General features: G+C 42.1%; 1 protein-coding gene across 5 annotated transcripts in view; it reads right to left on the bottom strand.

Moving 5' to 3' along the window:
• Nucleotides 1–19,596, bottom strand: part of TBCE (tubulin folding cofactor E) — a 133,614-nt gene that overhangs the window by 32,606 nt on the left and 81,412 nt on the right. For all 5 annotated transcript variants that reach the window (XR_012226898.1, XM_073560140.1, XM_073560143.1 and 2 more), the window contains one exon: nucleotides 13,296–13,448. Coding sequence is in view for 4 of the 5 variants with exons in the window: in XM_073560140.1 (XP_073416241.1) it covers nucleotides 13,296–13,448 (153 nt within the window). In the remaining variant the exon portion in view is untranslated. The remainder of the gene's footprint in view (nucleotides 1–13,295; nucleotides 13,449–19,596) is intronic.

Below are 19,596 nucleotides of genomic sequence, written 5' to 3'. Positions count from 1 at the left end.
TTGAGTATTTTGTTCCTTATGTATCTCACAGACACCTATTTTAAAGCCCCCGTCACACATAGCGATCTCGCTGACCAGCAACCTCCCCCCCTGCCGGTTATCGCTGATCGTCCTTGAATAGCCAGGACTTTTTTTTGATCGCTGGTCTCCTGCTGGCCAGCACGCATCGCTGCGTGTGACAGGCGGGAGACCAGCGATCAGAGCGCTGGTAACTAAGGTAAACGCAGGGTTTCTAAGCACCGGGTGGTGCTTAGAAACCCGATGTGTACCTTAGTTACCAGCGCGCTGATGCAAGGAGCTGGTAACCAAGGTACACATCGGGTTTCTAAGTGACGCACGCCCCTTAGAAACCCGATGTGTACCTTAGTTACCAGCTCCTTGCATCAGCGCGCTGGTAACTAAAGTACACAGTGACGACGCGCGCTCGGCGTCGCTGGTTGTTGGTGAAGCTGCCTGTTTGACAACTCACCAGCGATCATGTAGCGACTCACCAGCGATTCTGACAAGTTGATATGGTTGTAGGGATTGCTGGTGAGTCGCTATGTGTGACGGGGCCCTAAGAATATGGTATTTAAAACACATTATAGTAGTGCTCTTGGTTACAGTTAGGTCCAGAAATATTTGGACAGTGATAAGTTTTGATATTTTAGCTATTTACCAAGACACATTCAAGATATGATATCTAATTAATATGGGCTAACTTTAATTTTAGAGCATTCACATCCCAAATTGAGTAAGGGTTTAGGAATTACAGCTATTCAATATGTAGCTGACTCTTTCAAAGAGACCAAAAGTAATTGTAAAAGTAAACTCAAAAACTCTTTAGTTGGCTATTCTCTTGTTAATCCATCAGCAATTAAGCAGGTTAAAGGCCCAAAATTGATTCCAGATGTGACAATTACATTTGGAAGCTCTAGCTGTGAACCAACAACAAGGGGGGTTAAATGGGCAAAAATTTACGAATTGGCCAAATCAACTGTTTGGTACATTCTGCAATGTGGATATGCGGATATGGAAATTACTATATCAAACAGTTATTATTTATCTACAGGTGGTTATAACAACAGCCTGTTTTGAGAAATACAACCAAAAAAAATAGAATAAAAAGAACACACTGATGAGTGCGGGAGCTCAAAAAGGCCTGGATGTCCACGGAAGACAACAGTTGTGGATGACTGCAGAATCCTTTCAAAGGTGAAGAAAAACCCTTCACAACATCAATCCAAGAGAAGAAAACGCTCAAGGAAGTAGGTGTTTCAGTATCTAAGTCTACAATAAAAAGACTTCATGAGAGCAAATACAGAGGGTTCACTACAAGGTACAATCCATTTATCAGCCTTAAAATAGAAAGGCCAGATGAGACTTTGCCAAAGAAAAAAAAAAATCAGCTAAAGAAGCCAGCTCAGTTTTGGAATACTAACAAAGTATTTGTGAAATGAAAAGGAAATACACGGTGTTCTCAATATTTTAAAAACATAAACCGTAAAATTGTGACCTGTATTTGGATTCAGCCCTTCCTGAGTCAATACTTTGCAGGACCACATTTCATTTAAATTACTGCTAAAAGTCATTTTGGGGTATGTCTCTACCAGCTTTGCACATCTAGAGGCTGAAATTTTTTGCCCATTCTTCTTTGCAAACTAGCTCTAGCTCAGTGAGATTGGATGGAGAGAGTCTGTGAACAGAAATTTTCAAGTCTTGGCACAGATAATAATAAAATACATTTAAGTTTGTGGGTGTAATGTGAAAAAATGGAGAAATTCAAGGGGTATGAATACTTTTTCATTTATTTTACTTACTTATAGAGTGCCGCTAATTCCACAGCACGTTACAGACATTATTCCTTTTGGATTGACTAATGCCTACGCCATTTTCAAACATTTTGACAATAACATTTTTGGTCACCTTGTGGGTAGGTTTGTCGTGGTATAGCTTCAAAATATTTTCATATATTTACCTGATCTCAGGTCAGATCAAGTGCATGTCATGCAGGTGTTACAGGATAATAAACTGTATGCCAAATTAGAAAAATGTGTATTAGCAGTACAAGAGGTTCGGTACCTGGGTTTCCTAGTGTTTGCTGCAGGTATCAGGATGAATCGTAATAAGGTCCGTTCAGTTCTGGTATGGGATCTACCAGAAAATCTGAAACGCTTTTTGGGGTTTCCTAGCTTATCGGAAGTTTATTAAAAACATTTTGTTTGTTTGTCTAACCCCTCACTTCTCATGTTTATTATTCCACTGTTGCTGCACCTAAACCTTCATTTATATATTTGTGATTGGTACAGTTGGTGCGCCCCATTTTTGTTATATATAACCCCTCACTGACATGACAAAGAAAGGTACCGACTTTTCGAGGCTGTCCGACTGCGCCGGTTAGGCATTTTCTTCTTTGAAGAAGTGATTGTCCACTGCTCCTGTACTCATTGAACCTGATGTTTACAAACCATTTATTGTTGAGTTTGATACTTCTGAGGTGGGGGATGGGGTTGTGTTCTATAAAGGTTTGTCCCATGATGGCATCCATGTGATTTTTTCTCTAAAAAATTATCGTCAGCGGAAAGGAACTATGATGTATGCAATCGAGAACTTTTGGCCATCAAGCTGACTCTGAGGAGCAGCGTTACTTTTTGAAGGGGGGCAGTCCACCCTGTCACTCTCATTACTGATCATAAAAATGTGTTATACCTCATCAAATTTGCTAAATGTCTTAGTCCTATACAAGCTAGATGGTCTTTGTACTTTACAAGATTTAATTTTATTGTCACTTACAGTCCAGTGGTTAAAAGCGTCAAAGCTGAAGCTTTATCTTGGAGTTTCCCTGGGGGTGGTAGTTCTGATGACTGTCTCTATTTTGCAAGAAGGGGTGGGTAGTCTCCGTTGTGTTCTGACCTGGAGGGACAGATATTGAAGGCTCAGGAGGTCGCCCTTCAGGAAAATTATCATCTGCATCTCAAAGTTTTAGGGGCATATCATAGCTCGGCTCTCGCTGGTCATGCAGTTAGTAAAGCAACCATGGACCTCGTTTCCCATAGTTTTTGGTGGCCAAGGTTGCAATGGGATGTAGTTGACTTTATGTCTTCCTGTAATGTGTGTGAGCGTTCGATGAACCACCATACTTGTCCATCTGGGGCTCTTCTACCAGTAACCATGCCTGATTGGCCATGGACACATTTATTCATGGATTTTATTACGGATCTTCCTTCCTCTTCGGATAAAACTGTTATCTTAGTTGTGGTGGATAGGTTTAGTAAAAGCGCACTTCATAGCTTTACCTGCTCTCCCTAATGCAAAGACCCTGGCTAAGGTGTTTGTCACCAAGATTGTGAAGCTTCACAGGGTTCCCTCTGATGTGGTGTCAGATCGAGGGATCCAGTTTGTATCTAAAATCTGGAGAGAATTTTGTTCTAGTCTAGAGATACATCATTCCTTTTCTAGAGATACATCATTCCTTTTCTTTAGTGTTCCATACTCAATCTAATGCCATGTTCACACTATCAGTATTTGGTCAGTTTTTCACATCAGTATTTTTAAGCCAAAATCAGGAGTAGGTGAAAAATGCAGAATTGGTGACGTGTTTCTATTATGCTTTTCCTCTGATTGGTCAGTATTTTACATCAGTATTTGTAAGCCAAAATCAGGAGAAGACCAAATACTGATAGTCTACGTTCACACTAATGGTCAGACTGAACTTCTAAACCAAAGTTTGGACACATACACTACCGTTCAAAAGTTTAGGGTCACTTAGAAATTTCCTTATTTTTGAAAGAAAAGCACAGTTTTTTCCAACGCAGCCAACATTAAATGATTCAAAAACACACTATACATTGTTAATGTGGTAAATGACTATTCTAGCTGCAAACGTCTGGTTTGTAATAAAATATCTTCATAGGTATATAGAGGCCCATTTCCAACGACCATCACTACAGTGTTCTTATGGTACTTTGTGCTTGCTAACTGTGTAAGAAGGCTTATGGATGGTTAGAATACCCTTGAAAACCCTTGTGCAAGTATGTTAGCACAGCTAAAAACAGTTTGGCTGATTAGAGAAGCTATAAACCTGACCCTCCTTTGAAATGGTTGAGAATTTGGAGCATTACATTTGTTGGTTCCATTAAATTCTAAAAATGGCCAGAAAAAAAGAACTTTCATGTGAAACTCGACAGTCTACTCCTACTCTTATAAATGAAGGCTATTCCATGCGAGAAATTGCCAAGAAACTGTAGATTTCCTACAGTGGTGTGTACTACTCCCTTTAGAGGAGAGCACAAACAGGCTCTAACCAGCGTGGAAAGAGAAGTGGGAGGCCCTGCTGCACAACTGAGCAACAAGACAAGTACATTAGAGTCTGTAGTTTGAGAAACCGACACCTCACAGGTCCTCAACTGGCAGCTTCATTAAATAGTATACGCATAATGCCAGTGTCAACGTCTACAGTGAAGAGGTGACTCCGGGATGCTGGCCTTCAGGGCAGAGTGGCAAACAAAAAAGCCATATCTGACACTGGCTAATAAAAGGAAAGATTAATATGGGCAAAAGAACACAGACATTGAACAGAGGAAGATTGAAAAAAGTGTTATGGACAGACAAATCCAAGTTTGAGGTGTTTGGATCACACAGAAGATTTGTGAGACGCAGAACAACTGAAAAGATGCTGGAAGAGTGCCTGACGCCATCTGTCAAGCATGGTGGAGGTAATGTGATGGTCTAGGTTGCTTTGGTGCTGGTAAAGTTTGAGATTTGTACAAGGTAAATACCGCAGTCCCCCCACCGCTGTGGTATAATGACACCTCATTTTCCCCTCAAATTCCCCCATTTTCTGCAGTCCCTGGAATAAGAGTAGATGTTGCCAATTTTGCCCCCCATTTATTTTTTCAAAATTTTCATTAGCCCCGAAGTCCTAGAATTAATTGCCCACCAAACAAACCTATATGCCCCACAATACATTTCACAAAAACACACTGCCTTTCATTCCCGTTCCTGGATCTCCACAAATGACCCTGAAATTAAAAAAAGTTTTAGGCCTTACCCTGAATATGGGTTTAGTTTAAAAAAAAAAAAAACAACACACTCCGCTCTTACTGGGCAACAAAACCTGTCCACAGCACCCCTGTATTCGCAGCCGTCATGTCCCGAGTCCGTTGCGAAGCCCAAATGAGATTCCTCCACTTCAGTGACAATTCCCAAGCCCCCCCAAGAACTGACCCCAACTATGATTGGCTAAATAAATTGAGACCCCTAATTTGCCTCCTACAAACTTTGTTTAGAAATTCCAATACCCCAGAGAAAAATGTGGCAGTCAACAAATACTTGATGAGCTACAAGGGCAGTCTGTCATTCCGCCAATTTATCCCCTCCAAGAGTGCCAAATACGGCATAAAATTTTACAAAACGTGCGAGAGCTCATCAGGGTAAACTTCCACCTTCCTAATTTATGAAAGTAGGGACCGCCAAATAAACCCCACAAACTGTCCCCAGGCAACTGGCATCCCAGGCAAAATTGTCTGGGAGCTAATCACACTCTTTCTCCATTAAGGGTACCATGTGTATATGGACATCTATTACACAAACATCCCCTATATAAATCCCTCCATGCTGCAAATACAGGGGCCTGTGGGACAGTCAGGAAAAACAGAGTGGGGTTTCCGTCACAGTTGGTGTCCAGACGTTTGGAGAGGGGGGTGTAATTCTCACTCACAAGTGACCAACTTCTTGCAGTGAAGTGGAATGACAGGAAGGACGTCTACATGCTGACCACACTGTATGCAGACACCACTGTGACGGGCAGAGAGAGGGGTGCCACCAGGGACAAGGAAAAACCAGTCTGCGCCAAAGACTAACAAAAATATGGGTGGCGTTGACTTGTCAGAACAGGTTCTGCAACCATACATGGTCAAGTGGAAGACAAGGGCCTGTTAAAAAAGGTAGCAATCTACCTTATTCAAACTACCACATACAAGAGCTTTGTCCTGTATAAAAAGTCCCAAGGACCACTTACGTTCCTGCAATTTCAGGAGAAAATTGTAGAGGGCCTCATGTTTGAGTCAATGGCTCCGGGGGAAGCCTTCAACTCTGATGATTCCCAGAAACTTGCAGAGCGCCATTTTCCTCACCATGTCCCTCCCACCCAAAGGTATCCTCAAAAAAGATGCCAGGTTTGCAGGAAGCATGGCAGACGGAGTGATTCCCGGTACTATTGCCCCACATGCTCATCCCAACCAGGCCTTTGTATCTCCCCCTGTTTTGAGACCTACCACACCACCTACAATTATTAATTTACTTTTGTTTATTTTTTGTAATTTTTATTTTCTGCTTAGTGGCCCCAGTAAAGTCATTTGGAACAATTAATAAAGAATATTTTCATTAGTAGATCCCATTATACCCCATTTCACAATTCCAGGACTTGATAAATTCCATGCCAAACTACTATTCCAACAAATTCTCATCCACGTACCGACGTCTGTAAACCCCAGAGTGTGGACACCACAAATATTCATGAAAAGTTCGGTCATTTGAAAATTAATTCTACAACTTAATCACATACCAAACTACTATTCCAACAAATTCTCATCCACGTACCCATGTCTGTAAACTCCAGAGTGTGTACCCCACAAATGTTCTTGAAAGTCAGGTCATCTGAAAATTAATTCTAGGACTTGATTACTCACAAACATTTTTGACCATTTATCTAACTTTGACTGTTTTTACGACTGTCTTGCCACACAAAACTTTGGCTTCCATTTATATTACTTATATTTATGTTGGTGATACGGGGATGATCATTTTATTGGAGGAATTCTAAAAATTAGCAAGTTCCGAACTTATACACTATGTGCTTTACTTTTTGTTTCTTGCCGAACCTCTGGTACCAGACAATACTTTCAATAGAGAATTGGTTGTTTTGTGCATATAGCAGTTCTGACCTTGGTGGCTGGGAGCTTGCTATGGTGCACCACGTCTGTTGGCACATTAGTCTCTCATATAGGGATTGATGGAGCTAAAAGGACGTTGTATGACCAGTCTCTGAAAGTGTCTACCATTCTAGCCCTGCTGGTGTTCTTTCATCTTTGGAACAAACTCAGCTTTGCCACATAGTTGGCTGCATTTTCTTCCACATTTTGCCCTTCATTCCAGTACAGTTTATTCTTCCTGCTACAATATACGCAAATGCAGGACAACTGTTTAGTTAGCAAGACCAAATTTTATAATTGGCCAATGTGATTTTAGGAGCATGCCTGCCTCTGTGAGTAATAATTCCTGGAAGGATTTTCTTGTTTGCTTAATGTCTCTAGAAGCTTAGAATGGGTCCTGGAACGGCACAGCTGTGTGTCCAGTACTCACATTGGTGCCATATAGGATATATTTATGAACACATAAAAACTAGTGCAATAAAATTCGAGGTGTGTTCCTCAGAATGTACAAAAAAGAACCATAAAAGAGAAAGTGAAAAAAAATGCCATTTGTAAATTTTCAAACTTATGTTGCATCAACTGCATAAAAAATGGTGGCATCAAACTACTCACTACCTCCCTAGATAAATAGATTAGAGGGTACAATTTATATAAAAAAAAAAAAAAAAAAGACATTTATGAGGGATTTCTGTTGCTCTTGAACCACACAGGCTCTGCAAATATGACAATCTATTTCAAATAAAGCCAAATTTGTCACATTGTGCCCCTTTTCTGTCTGAGCCCTGCCGTTTGTCCAAACAGAACTTATTGACTACATATGGAATATCGCCGCGCTCATAAGAAAGAGAACAACAAATTGTGGGGTCCACTTTTTGGTGTAATTTCTGACAAAAGTGAGAAATTCAGGTCTAAAACAAGATGTTTGTGAAAAAAAAAATTAACTTTTTCAATATGACGACCTAATGTTATCAAATTCTGTGTCGTACCTGTGGGTTCAAATTGCTCAATATACCCCTGGATAAAATCTTTGAGGGGTGTAGTCTCCAAAATGGGGTCAATTGTGGGGGGGTTTTCTGCTGTTAGGCACATCTCCAAACCCGACATGGAATCCGCTCTCACAATTTTGAGATTAAAAAGTCAAAACGGCACTCCTTCGATTCCAAGCTCTGCTGTGCACCCAAACATATGGGGTATCAGCATACTCAGGACAAATTGGTCAACAACTTTTGGGGTCCAATTTCTCTTGCTACCCTTGGAAAAATAAAAAATAAAAATCGGGAGTGAAAAGAATTTTTGTGAAAAAAATGTTTTATTTTTACGGCTCAATATTATAAACTTCTGTGAAGTACTTGGGGGTTCAAAGTGCTCACCACACATCTAGATAAGTTACTTAGGGTGTCTAGTTTCCAAAATGGTATCACTTGTGGGGGATTCCACTGTTTAGGCACATCAGAGGCTCTCCAAACCCGACATGGCATCCAAGCTTAATTCCAGTCAATTCTGCGTTGAAAAAGTCAAATGGTGCTCCTTCCCTTCTGAGCTCTGCCATGCGCCTAAACAGTGGTTTACCCACACACATGGGGTATTGGCGTATTCAGGAGAAATTTTACAACAAATTTTGTGGTTCATTTTCTCTTTTTACACTTGTGAAAATAAAAAAAAAAAATTGGTTCCGAAGTAAAATTTTTGTGAAAAAAAGTTAAATGTTTCATTTTTTCCTTTCACATTGCTTAAGTTTCTATGAAGCACATAAAAGGTTAATAAACTTCTTGAATGTGGTTTTGATCAGCTTGAGGGGTGCAGTTTTTATAATGGTGTCACTTTTGGGTATTTTCTGCCATAGAGACCCCTCAAAGTGACTTCAAATGTGAGGTGGTCCTTAAAAAAATGGTTTTGTAAATTTTGTTGTAAAAATGAGAAATCGCTGGTCAAATTTTAACCCTTATAACTTCCTAACAAAAAGATTTTGTTTCCAAAATTGTGCTGATGTAAAGTTGACATTTGAGAAATGTTATTTATTAAGTATTTTGTGTGACATAGCTCTCCGATTTAAGGGGGTAAAAATTAAAGTTTCAAAATAGCAACATTTTAGAAATTTTCGCCATATTTCAGTTTTTTTCATAAATAATCGCAAGTCATATCGAATGCAAATTGCCTCTTCAGAAAGAAAGAGGACTTTTACTCTACAGCGCCACCTATTGGTAGTAGCGATCCTACAAGTCACAATCAACCCTTTAACGAGTCTTGTAGTATGACTTAGGATACAAGCCAAATCAGAATCTCAATTTGCAGACACGGTGTTTCGAGCTGTTGGCTCTCGTCAGTGCAAAGTATGAGATCTGATTTGGCAAGGTGAGAGGCTCTGGACTAGGGTCTAAGAAGTAAGGTTTCTCCTTGCGGAGAGTGACATGCCAGCTGTGGCTTGTCAAGGTAAGGAGACTTATTCGCCGTGCAATGCTCCTCTGGGAAAATAATATGCAAATTGCCTCTTCAGAAAGAAAGAGGACTTTTACTCTACAGCGCCACCTATTGGTAGTAGCGATCCTACAAGTCACAATCAACCCTTTAACGAGTCTTGTAGTATGACTTAGGATACAAGCCAAATCAGAATCTCAATTTGCAGACACGGCATATTATTTTCCCAGAGGAGCATTGCACGGCGAATAAGTCTCCTTACCTTGACAAGCCACAGCTGGCATGTCACTCTCCGCAAGGAGAAACCTTACTTCTTAGACCCAAGTCATATCGAAGAAATTTTACCACTAAAATGAAGTACAATGTCGCGAAAAAACAAACTCCGAATCAGCAGGATCCGCTAAAGCATTCCAAAGTTATAACCTCAAAGTGGCAGTGGTCAGAATTATAAAAATTGGTCTGGTCATTAAAGGGAATGTGTCACCCCATTTTTGGCCTATAAGATGCGGCCACAGCCATCAGGGTCTTATCTACAGCATTCTGTAATGCTGTAGATAAGCCCCCAATGTAAACTGAAAGAGAAGAAAAATGAGTTAGATTATACTCACCCGGGTTCCGGTCCGGTCCGATAGGTGTCGCGGCCCGGTCCGGCGCCTCCCATCTTCTAGCGATGTACTTCTTACTTCTAGTGCGGCTCCTGCGCAGGCGTACTACATCTGCCCTATTGAGGGCAGAGTAAAGTACTGCAGTGTGCAGGCGTCGGGAAAGGTCAGAGAGGTCCGGCGCCTGCACACTGCAGTACTTTACTCTGCCCTCAACAGGGCATATAAACTGCACCTGCGCAGGAGCCGCACGAGAAGTAAGAAGGACATCATCGCTAGAAGATGGGAGGCGCCGGACAGCGACACCCATCGGACAGGACCGGACCCCCGGGTGAGTATAATCTATCTTGTTTTTCTTTCAGGTTACATCGGGGGCTTATCTACAGCATTACAGAATGCTGTAGATAAGCCCCTGATGGCTGTGGCCACATCTTATAGGCCAAAAATGGGGTGACAGATTCCCTTTAAGCTGCAAATTGGCTCTGTCACTAAGGGATTAAACAACTGTTGCAATGAGTCCACTGGTAAGCTGCCATTTTTTGGTGCAGATGGCTTCCATCTGCAGTTCTGTAACTTCAGTAAAGATGGGTCTTCAGAGGTTCCTGAGGAATGATTTTCCTCATCATTGCTCATCGGCATGGAAAGGAGTTCAGAACAACTTAAAAATCATGGGGGATAGACACGAACGCATGGCAGATAAGAAACAGTTGTCAGGTCCGAACATGAGAGTGAATGATTTCATTTGGCTGTCTACCAGAAATATTAAACTGAAAATTCCATTGTGGAAATTAGGTCATAGGTTCATTGGTCCTTACAAGGTTGGTCGCCGTAAATAACCCTGTGGCTTTTCATCTTGCACTTCCTCTAACTCTCAAAATCCACAATGTTTTCCACAGGTCGTTGCTCAAAAAATATGTAGCACCTGTGAAGCAGTCACCCTTGCCACCGGTTATTATTGATTGTTAATTGGAGTTCAGGTGGCAAGAATTGAGAATTTCCTTATCGTTCGCCACTCTTTACAATACTTGGTGCACTGGAATGGGTGTAGCGCCCACATCTCTGCCTGCAGTCCCTCTCTCCCTGTAGAGACATCAGCGTACTCACCGCCAAGGATCCCGTCCTGCCACTTCCGGGCCTGCTGCTGCCCGAGGTGCACACACTCCTAGCAGGTCTCCAAGTACTATGCTTAGAGCGTGCGCACACTTCCTCTTTCCTAAAGCGGCCGCGTGCGTTCCTCTAAAGTGTCCCCAGCCAATGGCTGGAAGTCTCTTTCTATTTAAGCCACCTCCTCCAACATGAAGGTGCCTATGCAATGTTGTGGGGTTTGTTCCTAACACGCTTGTCAGTTCTCAGGTCCCTGTACTTGTATCCGAGTCTGCTGCACACGCCAGTGCTCACCTCTATGGCAACAGAGGCTGCATCCACTAGTGCTCACCTCAACAGCAGCAGAGCCAACTGCACCCACCAGTGCTCACTTAAACAACAGCAGAGCCAGCTGCAACCACCATTGCTCTCCTCAGCAGCCGAGCTAGCTGCACCTGTCAGTGTTCATCTGTCCATTAAACTGTCGTGTCTGCACCTGCGGTTCCTGACATTTTCTCCATCTGTCTGCATCTGTTGAACATTCCCCCGGGCCATTCCAGCTATCCACGCCTAGGGGTCAGCCGCCATCTACTCAAGGTCAGTACTGGAGTAGCACCTGGATCACCTCCCTTGTCTCTCCACGGACTGCGTTGTCATTAGCTGCTGCGTGTCCGTAGTCGGATTGGGTGAGGTTCCTAGTCACGTCCCTCCAGGCGTTACGTGGGCTTTGGCGCAGAAGTTCCACCACCCAGTCCCGTTACAATGGGTATGGTCCCGAAGAGAGGATGTGGATACCGGCATCAGAGGTTAATGCCGGTAAACTAATGCAGTCCTTCCATGCAGCCCATCCGAATAAACACCGTCCCGAGAGTGCAGTAGCCTCCTCAAAGAAGGAGGGTCCTGTCACAAGGCTGTCATGTCCTCCTGAGAGGCCTGGAGTTAGAAGGCCACAACGGGTAAGGAATCACAGGTCATCTTTAGAGATGGTGTGATTCATGTCCTTTTTTAAATGGATTTCCTTCCCATCAGTGCTGAAAGAGTTAAGGACTTTTTCCACGTTGGCTGGGAAAATGCACGTGGTTGCTCCCATCTGCAGCTGCTGACCTCATCTCCCTATTTATCCTAGCTCTGGGTGTTTGTTCCTTGCCGGTTACAGAATCTCGATCATGAAAACTGTTGAGCTTTCAAGTTGGAGTTGGTAGTAGTTATTGGAGAGTTCTGTGCTCACTAGGTTTGTGCGAGTTTATGTCCTTGTCCTCATTCCTATTTGGCTTGTTTATTCCTCCCTTTGCCTACCTTCCTCCCTGTTTTTGGTGAGTGTTTTGTAAAAGATAGTGGTTTTCAGTTATTCCTCTCTGTCTTTGTGCCAGATTTCCCTTACATGCCTGATGGGATGGGGAGGGACAGATCAGGGTTTAGCAGCAGCATAATGAGGTCAGAGACTCAGGCCTCTATACCATCAAGAGAACCCATGGGACAGAGAAAGTTAGGGTTCCTGGTCCAGTTTGAGGCGCCTCTAGTTTACTTCAGAGCGCCACACATTGATACTTTCAATTAATCTAGTCTTTTTTTAAATCCATAGTCTCTTTTCAGAACTCATTTACATGAGCAGACAAACTAGCTAGAATCAAGCATTCAGTTTTGCACTGAACCACAAATCAAGGAGTGATAGGTCTTCCAGATTTGTTCTTACACCTTTCCTGGCCTCCAACCTGTCAAAGTTGCTATGGATAAAACCTTCCATAACTAATTGCTTTGAGGCAATATCTCACCATTTCTTGTTCTGTGAACTCTCTGTCCTAGGCCCACCATCTTCCCCAGTCACCCACTTACAATCCTGGGAAAATCGTACTTTCTTACTAACCTAGACAACTCTGTGTATAGAGCAGGCCGGCCAGCAGTGACGGTTATAGTATCCATATGAACCACATAGTTTCCCCACCCTATGTTTTAATCTCTCATTTTCACTTTTTACTGTTTTTATAGTTTTTTGCTTTTCATTATCATTTCTCAAAACTAAAAGGTATTATAAGGAATAAAGCTTTAAGCCTGCCATTTTTTCTTTGTTCTGAGATCCATCAATTGTAATGCTCATTTCTAAACAATGTCAATTGTTTTGTTGGCCCCTTCCAGCTTGTTTGTTTTCAGAATGGGGCCTGACCACAGTTCCATTTTGCTGCTTCTTGCTAAATAAAGTCTTCATGAAATATTATTACGTGCTCTTATTAAGACCAAAGCAAAGATCTGCAACATGATTTGTTAAAGTAGCATAATAAATACCTACCTCAGTCCTGTTTAAGAATTTTAGACTTGATATCTTTGCAATTATAAGTTGTCTGATGGTTTCAGGGTTCTTATCAGAGTCCATTACAGGGTTATTCTGACAATTTAAAGACTGTAAACTGCTCAATTTATTCAACTCATTGATAAAAGACCACTGCAAAAGAAAGGACAGGACAAAGCACCACATAGTTATCTGTAATTGCAGGAAAGTAGGACAAATCATTATAATAAACAATAAAATATACCTAACATTAACTTATACAGCACATACAATACTCCAAACTGATATCCACATTCTACAACTTGTCCAGCAAAATACAAGGCCTCAAGCAGTGAGCCAGATAGAATAAGAGATGGCCGACTAAATGGATCAAAAACTAAAAATTTCCTGCAGTTCTTAAAGAATGAGAATTTTTTTGTTGTGCTTTATTTTTTCCTCCAGTTGTTCAGAGAGCCATAATTCATTCTGCAGCAGGACTTGGCACCTGTCCACACTGCCAAAAGTACCAATACCTAGTTTAACTACAACTGTATCACTGTGCTGGATTGGCCAGCAAACTCGCCTTACCTTGACCCCATAGAGAATGTATAGGGTATTCTCAAGAGGAAGATGAGAGACATCAGACCCAACAATGCAGACGAGCTGAAAGCTGCTATCAAAGCAACCCCGGCTCCCATAACATCTCAGCAGTGCCACAGGCTGATCGCCTCCATGCCACGCTGCATTGATGCAGGAATTGATGCAAAAGGAGCCCCGACCAAGTATTGAGTGCATTTACTAAACATACATTTCGGTAGGCCAACATTTTGGATTTTAAAATCATTTTTCAAGCTGGTGTTATAAAGTTTTCTAATTTACTGAGATAATGACTTTTGGGTTTTCACTGGCTGTAAGTCATAATCATCAACATTTACAGAAATAAACACTTGAAATAGATCACTCTGTTAGTAATGACTATATAATATATGAGTTTCACCTTTTGTATTGAAGAACTGAAATAAATTAACTTTTTGATGATTTTCTAATTTAGTGAGAAGCACTTGAATATTGTGGTAGAGCGGCTCTCTCAGCGGTACAGAGGTAGAAACAGAACACTGTCTCTTTAAGAACATCCTTGGTTTAAGTGCAGCATAAACCTAGCTGGAAATAAAGTAAACACGGCCCTCTGGGCAAAGCAGCAAAACAAAACAGCCCCTAGCAGGGATCAGCTCGCTCAGGGTTAACAATGTCCACGGTTCAGATCCTTTAACCCAGGCACACACACTTCTTTGGAATGTTTCAGCTAGTTAAGCCCCAGACCACAACTCTGAGGTGGATATAAGGTGAACAAACTCCCACCCGCTCTATGGATGTCCATATAAAAGTCAGCCCATTATAAAAGTTAGCTTAACCTCTCACAGCACTTAATGTGCTGGAGGAAAAACTCTGGGTTTTATATAATTGACGCCATTAGGCGTAGTGAAACGTATCCCCCCCCCAGCACTTTACCAGTGAATTTATCACAATAATATATTATATACGAGGGACGTTCAATAAAGATTTCCCCTGACCCACTTCTATTTATCACAGGACGCGGACACGAAACTGCACATGTAATGATACAAGTCTCTATAGGTTACACGCCAATTTGCAACTCAGAATTGATAATGGTCTTGATTTTACAGGTGATAAAGTTATATGAGGTTTGATAATGGACCAAATGAAATACAGATTAGTCATCAAGTTCCTTGAAAGGCTGCACACCAATGGAGACGTTCGATAAGATTACAGAGGTTTATGGAGATGATTCCCTATCATATGATGTAGTCAAGAACTGGCATCAAATGTGGTCGGACTTTGGTGCAAACAGCTCCAGTTCCAGGGCAAACCCACTCTGCTATTGATGAACACACCATCCAGCAAATGGATTTCGCCATTTTGGAAAAATACCACATAACCATTCGCCACCTAGCTTAAAATGTCAAGAATAGTATGGGGTCCAAGGAAAAAATCATCCAAAACCATCTTCACATGCATAAGGAATCTGCTCTCTGGGTTTCCCTGGCTGCTCACACCTTTCCAGAAGCAGAAACGAGTCGAATGCTCTCAGGCTCTATTGACGATGTGCCATGGAAACCAGGAGGACTTTTTCAACAGACTGATCACACAGGGTGAAAGCTGGGTCCATCACCATGATCCTGAGACTAAAGTCCAGTCGATGCAATGGAAGAATCATGACTCCACCTCCAAAGAAGCCACATGCCCATCCTTCAGCAGGCAAGGTCATGCTCACAGTATTTTGGGACAAGCACGGAGTAGTATTGATGGAAGACCAAGCAAAGGGTACCATAATCACTGGGGCATACTATGCTACACTGCTGCGGAAATTGTGGGGGGCCATCAAAACCAAGAGATGTGGCATGCTCAAAGGTGTCCGCCTTCTGCAAGACAATGCACCAGTTGACAACTCACATGTTGCCCAAATGGAAGCATGCTCTTGTGGCTTTGAAATTCTATCGCATCCACCTTACTCACCCCGACCTCGCTCCATCGGAATTCCACCTCTTTCCAGCAATTAAGTTATTTTTGAAGGGCAAGCATTTTCCAGATGATGAGACGGATTTCCGAAATCACAACGTGGCTTTTGGAGCAACCTGTCGACTTCCTACAAGCAAGGTGTCTACAGTTGTTTAAAGAGATGGGAGAAGTGTGTTGTCCCTAGGTGGCAAATATGTAGTGAAGGACTAGTAACTGTGCCAAGTTTCATTGCCCTCAGTCCACAGGGTCAATGGAAATCTTCAATAAACATGCTTCATGTGTGTGTGTGTGTGTGTGTATATATCTATATATATATATATATATATATATATATATATATATATATATACAGTGGGGCAAAAAAGTATTTAGTCAGTCAGCAATAGTGCAAGTTCCACCACTTAAAAAGATGAGAGGCGTCTGTAATTTACATCATAGGTAGACCTCAACTATGGGAGACAAACTGAGAAAAAAAAATCCAGAAAATCACATTGTCTGTTTTTTTTTCATTTTATTTGCATATTATGGTGGAAAATAAGTATTTGGTCAGAAACAAGCAATCAAGATTTCTGGCTCTCACAGACCTGTAACTTCTTCTTTAAGAGTCTCCTCTTTCCTCCACTCATTACCTGTAGTAATGGCACCTGTTTAAACTTGTTATCAGTATAAAAAGACACCTGTGCACACCCTCAAACAGTCTGACTCCAAACTCCACTATGGTGAAGACCAAAGAGCTGTCAAAGGACACCAGAAACAAAATTGTAGCCCTGCACCAGGCTGGGAAGACTGAATCTGCAATAGCCAACCAGCTTGGAGTGAAGAAATCAACTGTGGGAGCAATAATTAGAAAATGGAAGACATACAAGACCACTGATAATCTCCCTCGATCTGGTGCTCCACGCAAAATCCCACCCCGTGGGGTCAGAATGATCACAAGAACGGTGAGCAAAAATCCCAGAACCACGCGGGGGGACCTAGTGAATGAACTGCAGAGAGCTGGGACCAATGTAACAAGGCCTACCATAAGTAACACACTACGCCACCATGGACTCAGATCCTGCAGTGCCAGACGTGTCCCACTGCTTAAGCCTGTACATGTCCGGGCCCGTCTGAAGTTTGCTAGAGAGCATTTGGATGATCCAGAGGAGTTTTGGGAGAATGTCCTATGGTCTGATGAAACCAAACTGGAACTGTTTGGTAGAAACACAACTTGTCGTGTTTGGAGGAAAAAGAATACTGAGTTGCATCCATCAAACACCATACCTACTGTAAAGCATGGTGGTGGAAACATCATGCTTTGGGGCTGTTTCTCTGCAAAGGGGCCAGGACGACTGATCCGGGTACATGAAAGAATGAATGGGGCCATGTATCGTGAGATTTTGAGTGCAAACCTCCTTCCATCAGCAAGGGCATTGAAGATGAAACGTGGCTGGGTCTTTCAACATGACAATGATCCAAAGCACACCGCCAGGGCAACGAAGGAGTGGCTTCGTAAGAAGCATTTCAAGGTCCTGGAGTGGCCTAGCCAGTCTCCAGATCTCAACCCTATAGAAAACCTTTGGAGGGAGTTGAAAGTCCGTGTTGCCAAGCGAAAAGCCAAAAACATCAGTGCTCTAGAGGAGATCTGCATGGAGGAATGGGCCAACATACCAACAACAGTGTGTGGCAACCTTGTGAAGACTTACAGAAAACGTTTGACCTCTGTCATTGCCAACAAAGGATATATCACAAAGTATTGAGATGAAATTTTGTTTCTGACCAAATACTTATTTTCCACCATAATATGCAAATAAAATGAAAAAAAAACAGACAATGTGATTTTCTGGATTTTTTTTTCTCAGTTTGTCTCCCATAGTTGAGGTCTACCTATGATGTAAATTACAGACGCCTCTCATCTTTTTAAGTGGTGGAACTTGCACTATTGCTGACTGACTAAATACTTTTTTGCCCCACTGTATATATATATATATATATATATATATATATATATATATATATATATATATATATATTATACACGCACGTATTTTTTGGCAGTGTCTGGAACACAAATGCCACATCCTAGATACAGTCGGGAAAAAAAAAGTATTTCGTCAGCCACCAATTGTGCAAGTTCTCCCACTTAAAAAGATGAGAGGCGCCTGTAATTGACATCATAGGTAGACCACAACTATGAGAGTCAAAGTGAGAAAACAAATCCAGAAGATCACCTTGTCTGATTTAACAAGATTTATTTTGCAAATTATGGTGGAAAATAAGTATTTGGTCATTAACAGAAGTTCAACTCAATATTTTCTTATATATCTTTTGTTGGCAATGACACAATGACAGAGGTCAAACGTTTTCAGTAAAGGTACTGTCACACTTCGCAATGTACCAGCGATCCCGACCAGCGATCAGGATCGCTGGTACATCTCTAAGTGGTCGCTAGTGAGCTGCCACACAGGCAGATCTCACCAGCGACATCACAGGGGTCGGGGGTCGCTACTTACGTGTCAGACGAGGCGATGAAGACGTCCTCCCGTCCACGCGTAGCTCATTGTCACAGCAGGAAGCCCCAGCAGGAAGCTGAAGACGAGAAACAGTCCAGGACGTTCTCAAGCGATCAGCGATAACCAGCAGGGGAGCGGTCGGAGGTAAGTATCAGACATAGCGATATCGCTAGCAATATTGCTATAACGTCACAAAAACCAGTGACGTTATAGCGATATTGCTAGCGATATCGCTTAGTGTGACAGGCCCTTAAGTCTTCACAAGGTTGGCACACACTGTTGGTGGTATGGTGGTATGTTGGTCCATTCCTCCATGCAGATCTCCTCTAGAGCAGTGATGTTTTGGGCCTGTCGCTGTGCAACACGGACTTTCAAATCCCTCCAAAGGTTTTCTATGGGGTTGAGATCTGGAGACTGGCTAGGCCACTCCAGGACCTTCATATTCTTCTTACGAAGCTACTCCTTCATTGCCCTGGCTGTGTGCTTGGGATCATTATCATACTGAAAGACCCATCCACGTTTCATTTTCCATGCCCTTGCTGATGGAAGGAGGTTTGCACTCAAAATCTATACACTGTTTTTCTTTTAAGTGTATATTTTTATTTATTTTTAAAAATTACTACTTGATTTTTTAGATTCCTTAGAGGACTTGAACCTGCCAATGATCGGTTACTATTATATACTGCAATATTGTGATGTTGCAATTTAAAGAGAAATAGTTCTCCTATAGAGCATAGTGTGGCAGGAACAGGGGCCATCAGCAGGTCCCTGGCTGCGATGGTAATCCAGCGGTTCCCCAGGATCACATTGCGTGAGTGGGAGTGTCGTGGGAAGCCAATGCAATTGCTTAAATGCTGCAGTCAGGGATTGAAAGCTTCTAACTAGTTAAACTGTGGGAATAGTGCAAGTTCCCGCCTCTGCAGTTACAGTCAGGTGATAGCCATGTAACAGTGTCAGCATAAGCTGTCAAATTATGACAAAAATGTACACCATAGGTCATTAAAGGGGTTCTCTAAGAATGGCCCCGTCCCAAGATATGTCAGGATGTTTTGCAGCTTGAAGAAACACTGCTTGTGACATGTGTCTGGACTGTCAGAGAAACAGCATTGTACAGAGGAGGACTGAAGGTGGAGGAAAAAAAGCCCTACTCAGGTAAGAAGCTTTGTTTTTTTTCTCCTGCTACAGCCCTGCTCATTGGCTGAGTGAGCAGACTAGTTATTTCTGTTCATGATGTTGCTCCTCTGACCATCGAGACATCTCAAGCAGTGTTTCTTCAACTTGTGATGCTGCAA

Source organism: Dendrobates tinctorius, unplaced genomic scaffold (assembly GCF_039654945.1).
Source record: "Dendrobates tinctorius isolate UK_male_01 unplaced genomic scaffold, ASM3965494v1 ptg000293l, whole genome shotgun sequence".
NCBI lineage: Eukaryota > Metazoa > Chordata > Amphibia > Anura > Dendrobatidae > Dendrobates > Dendrobates tinctorius.
This window is presented reverse-complemented; position numbering and strand designations above follow the sequence as displayed.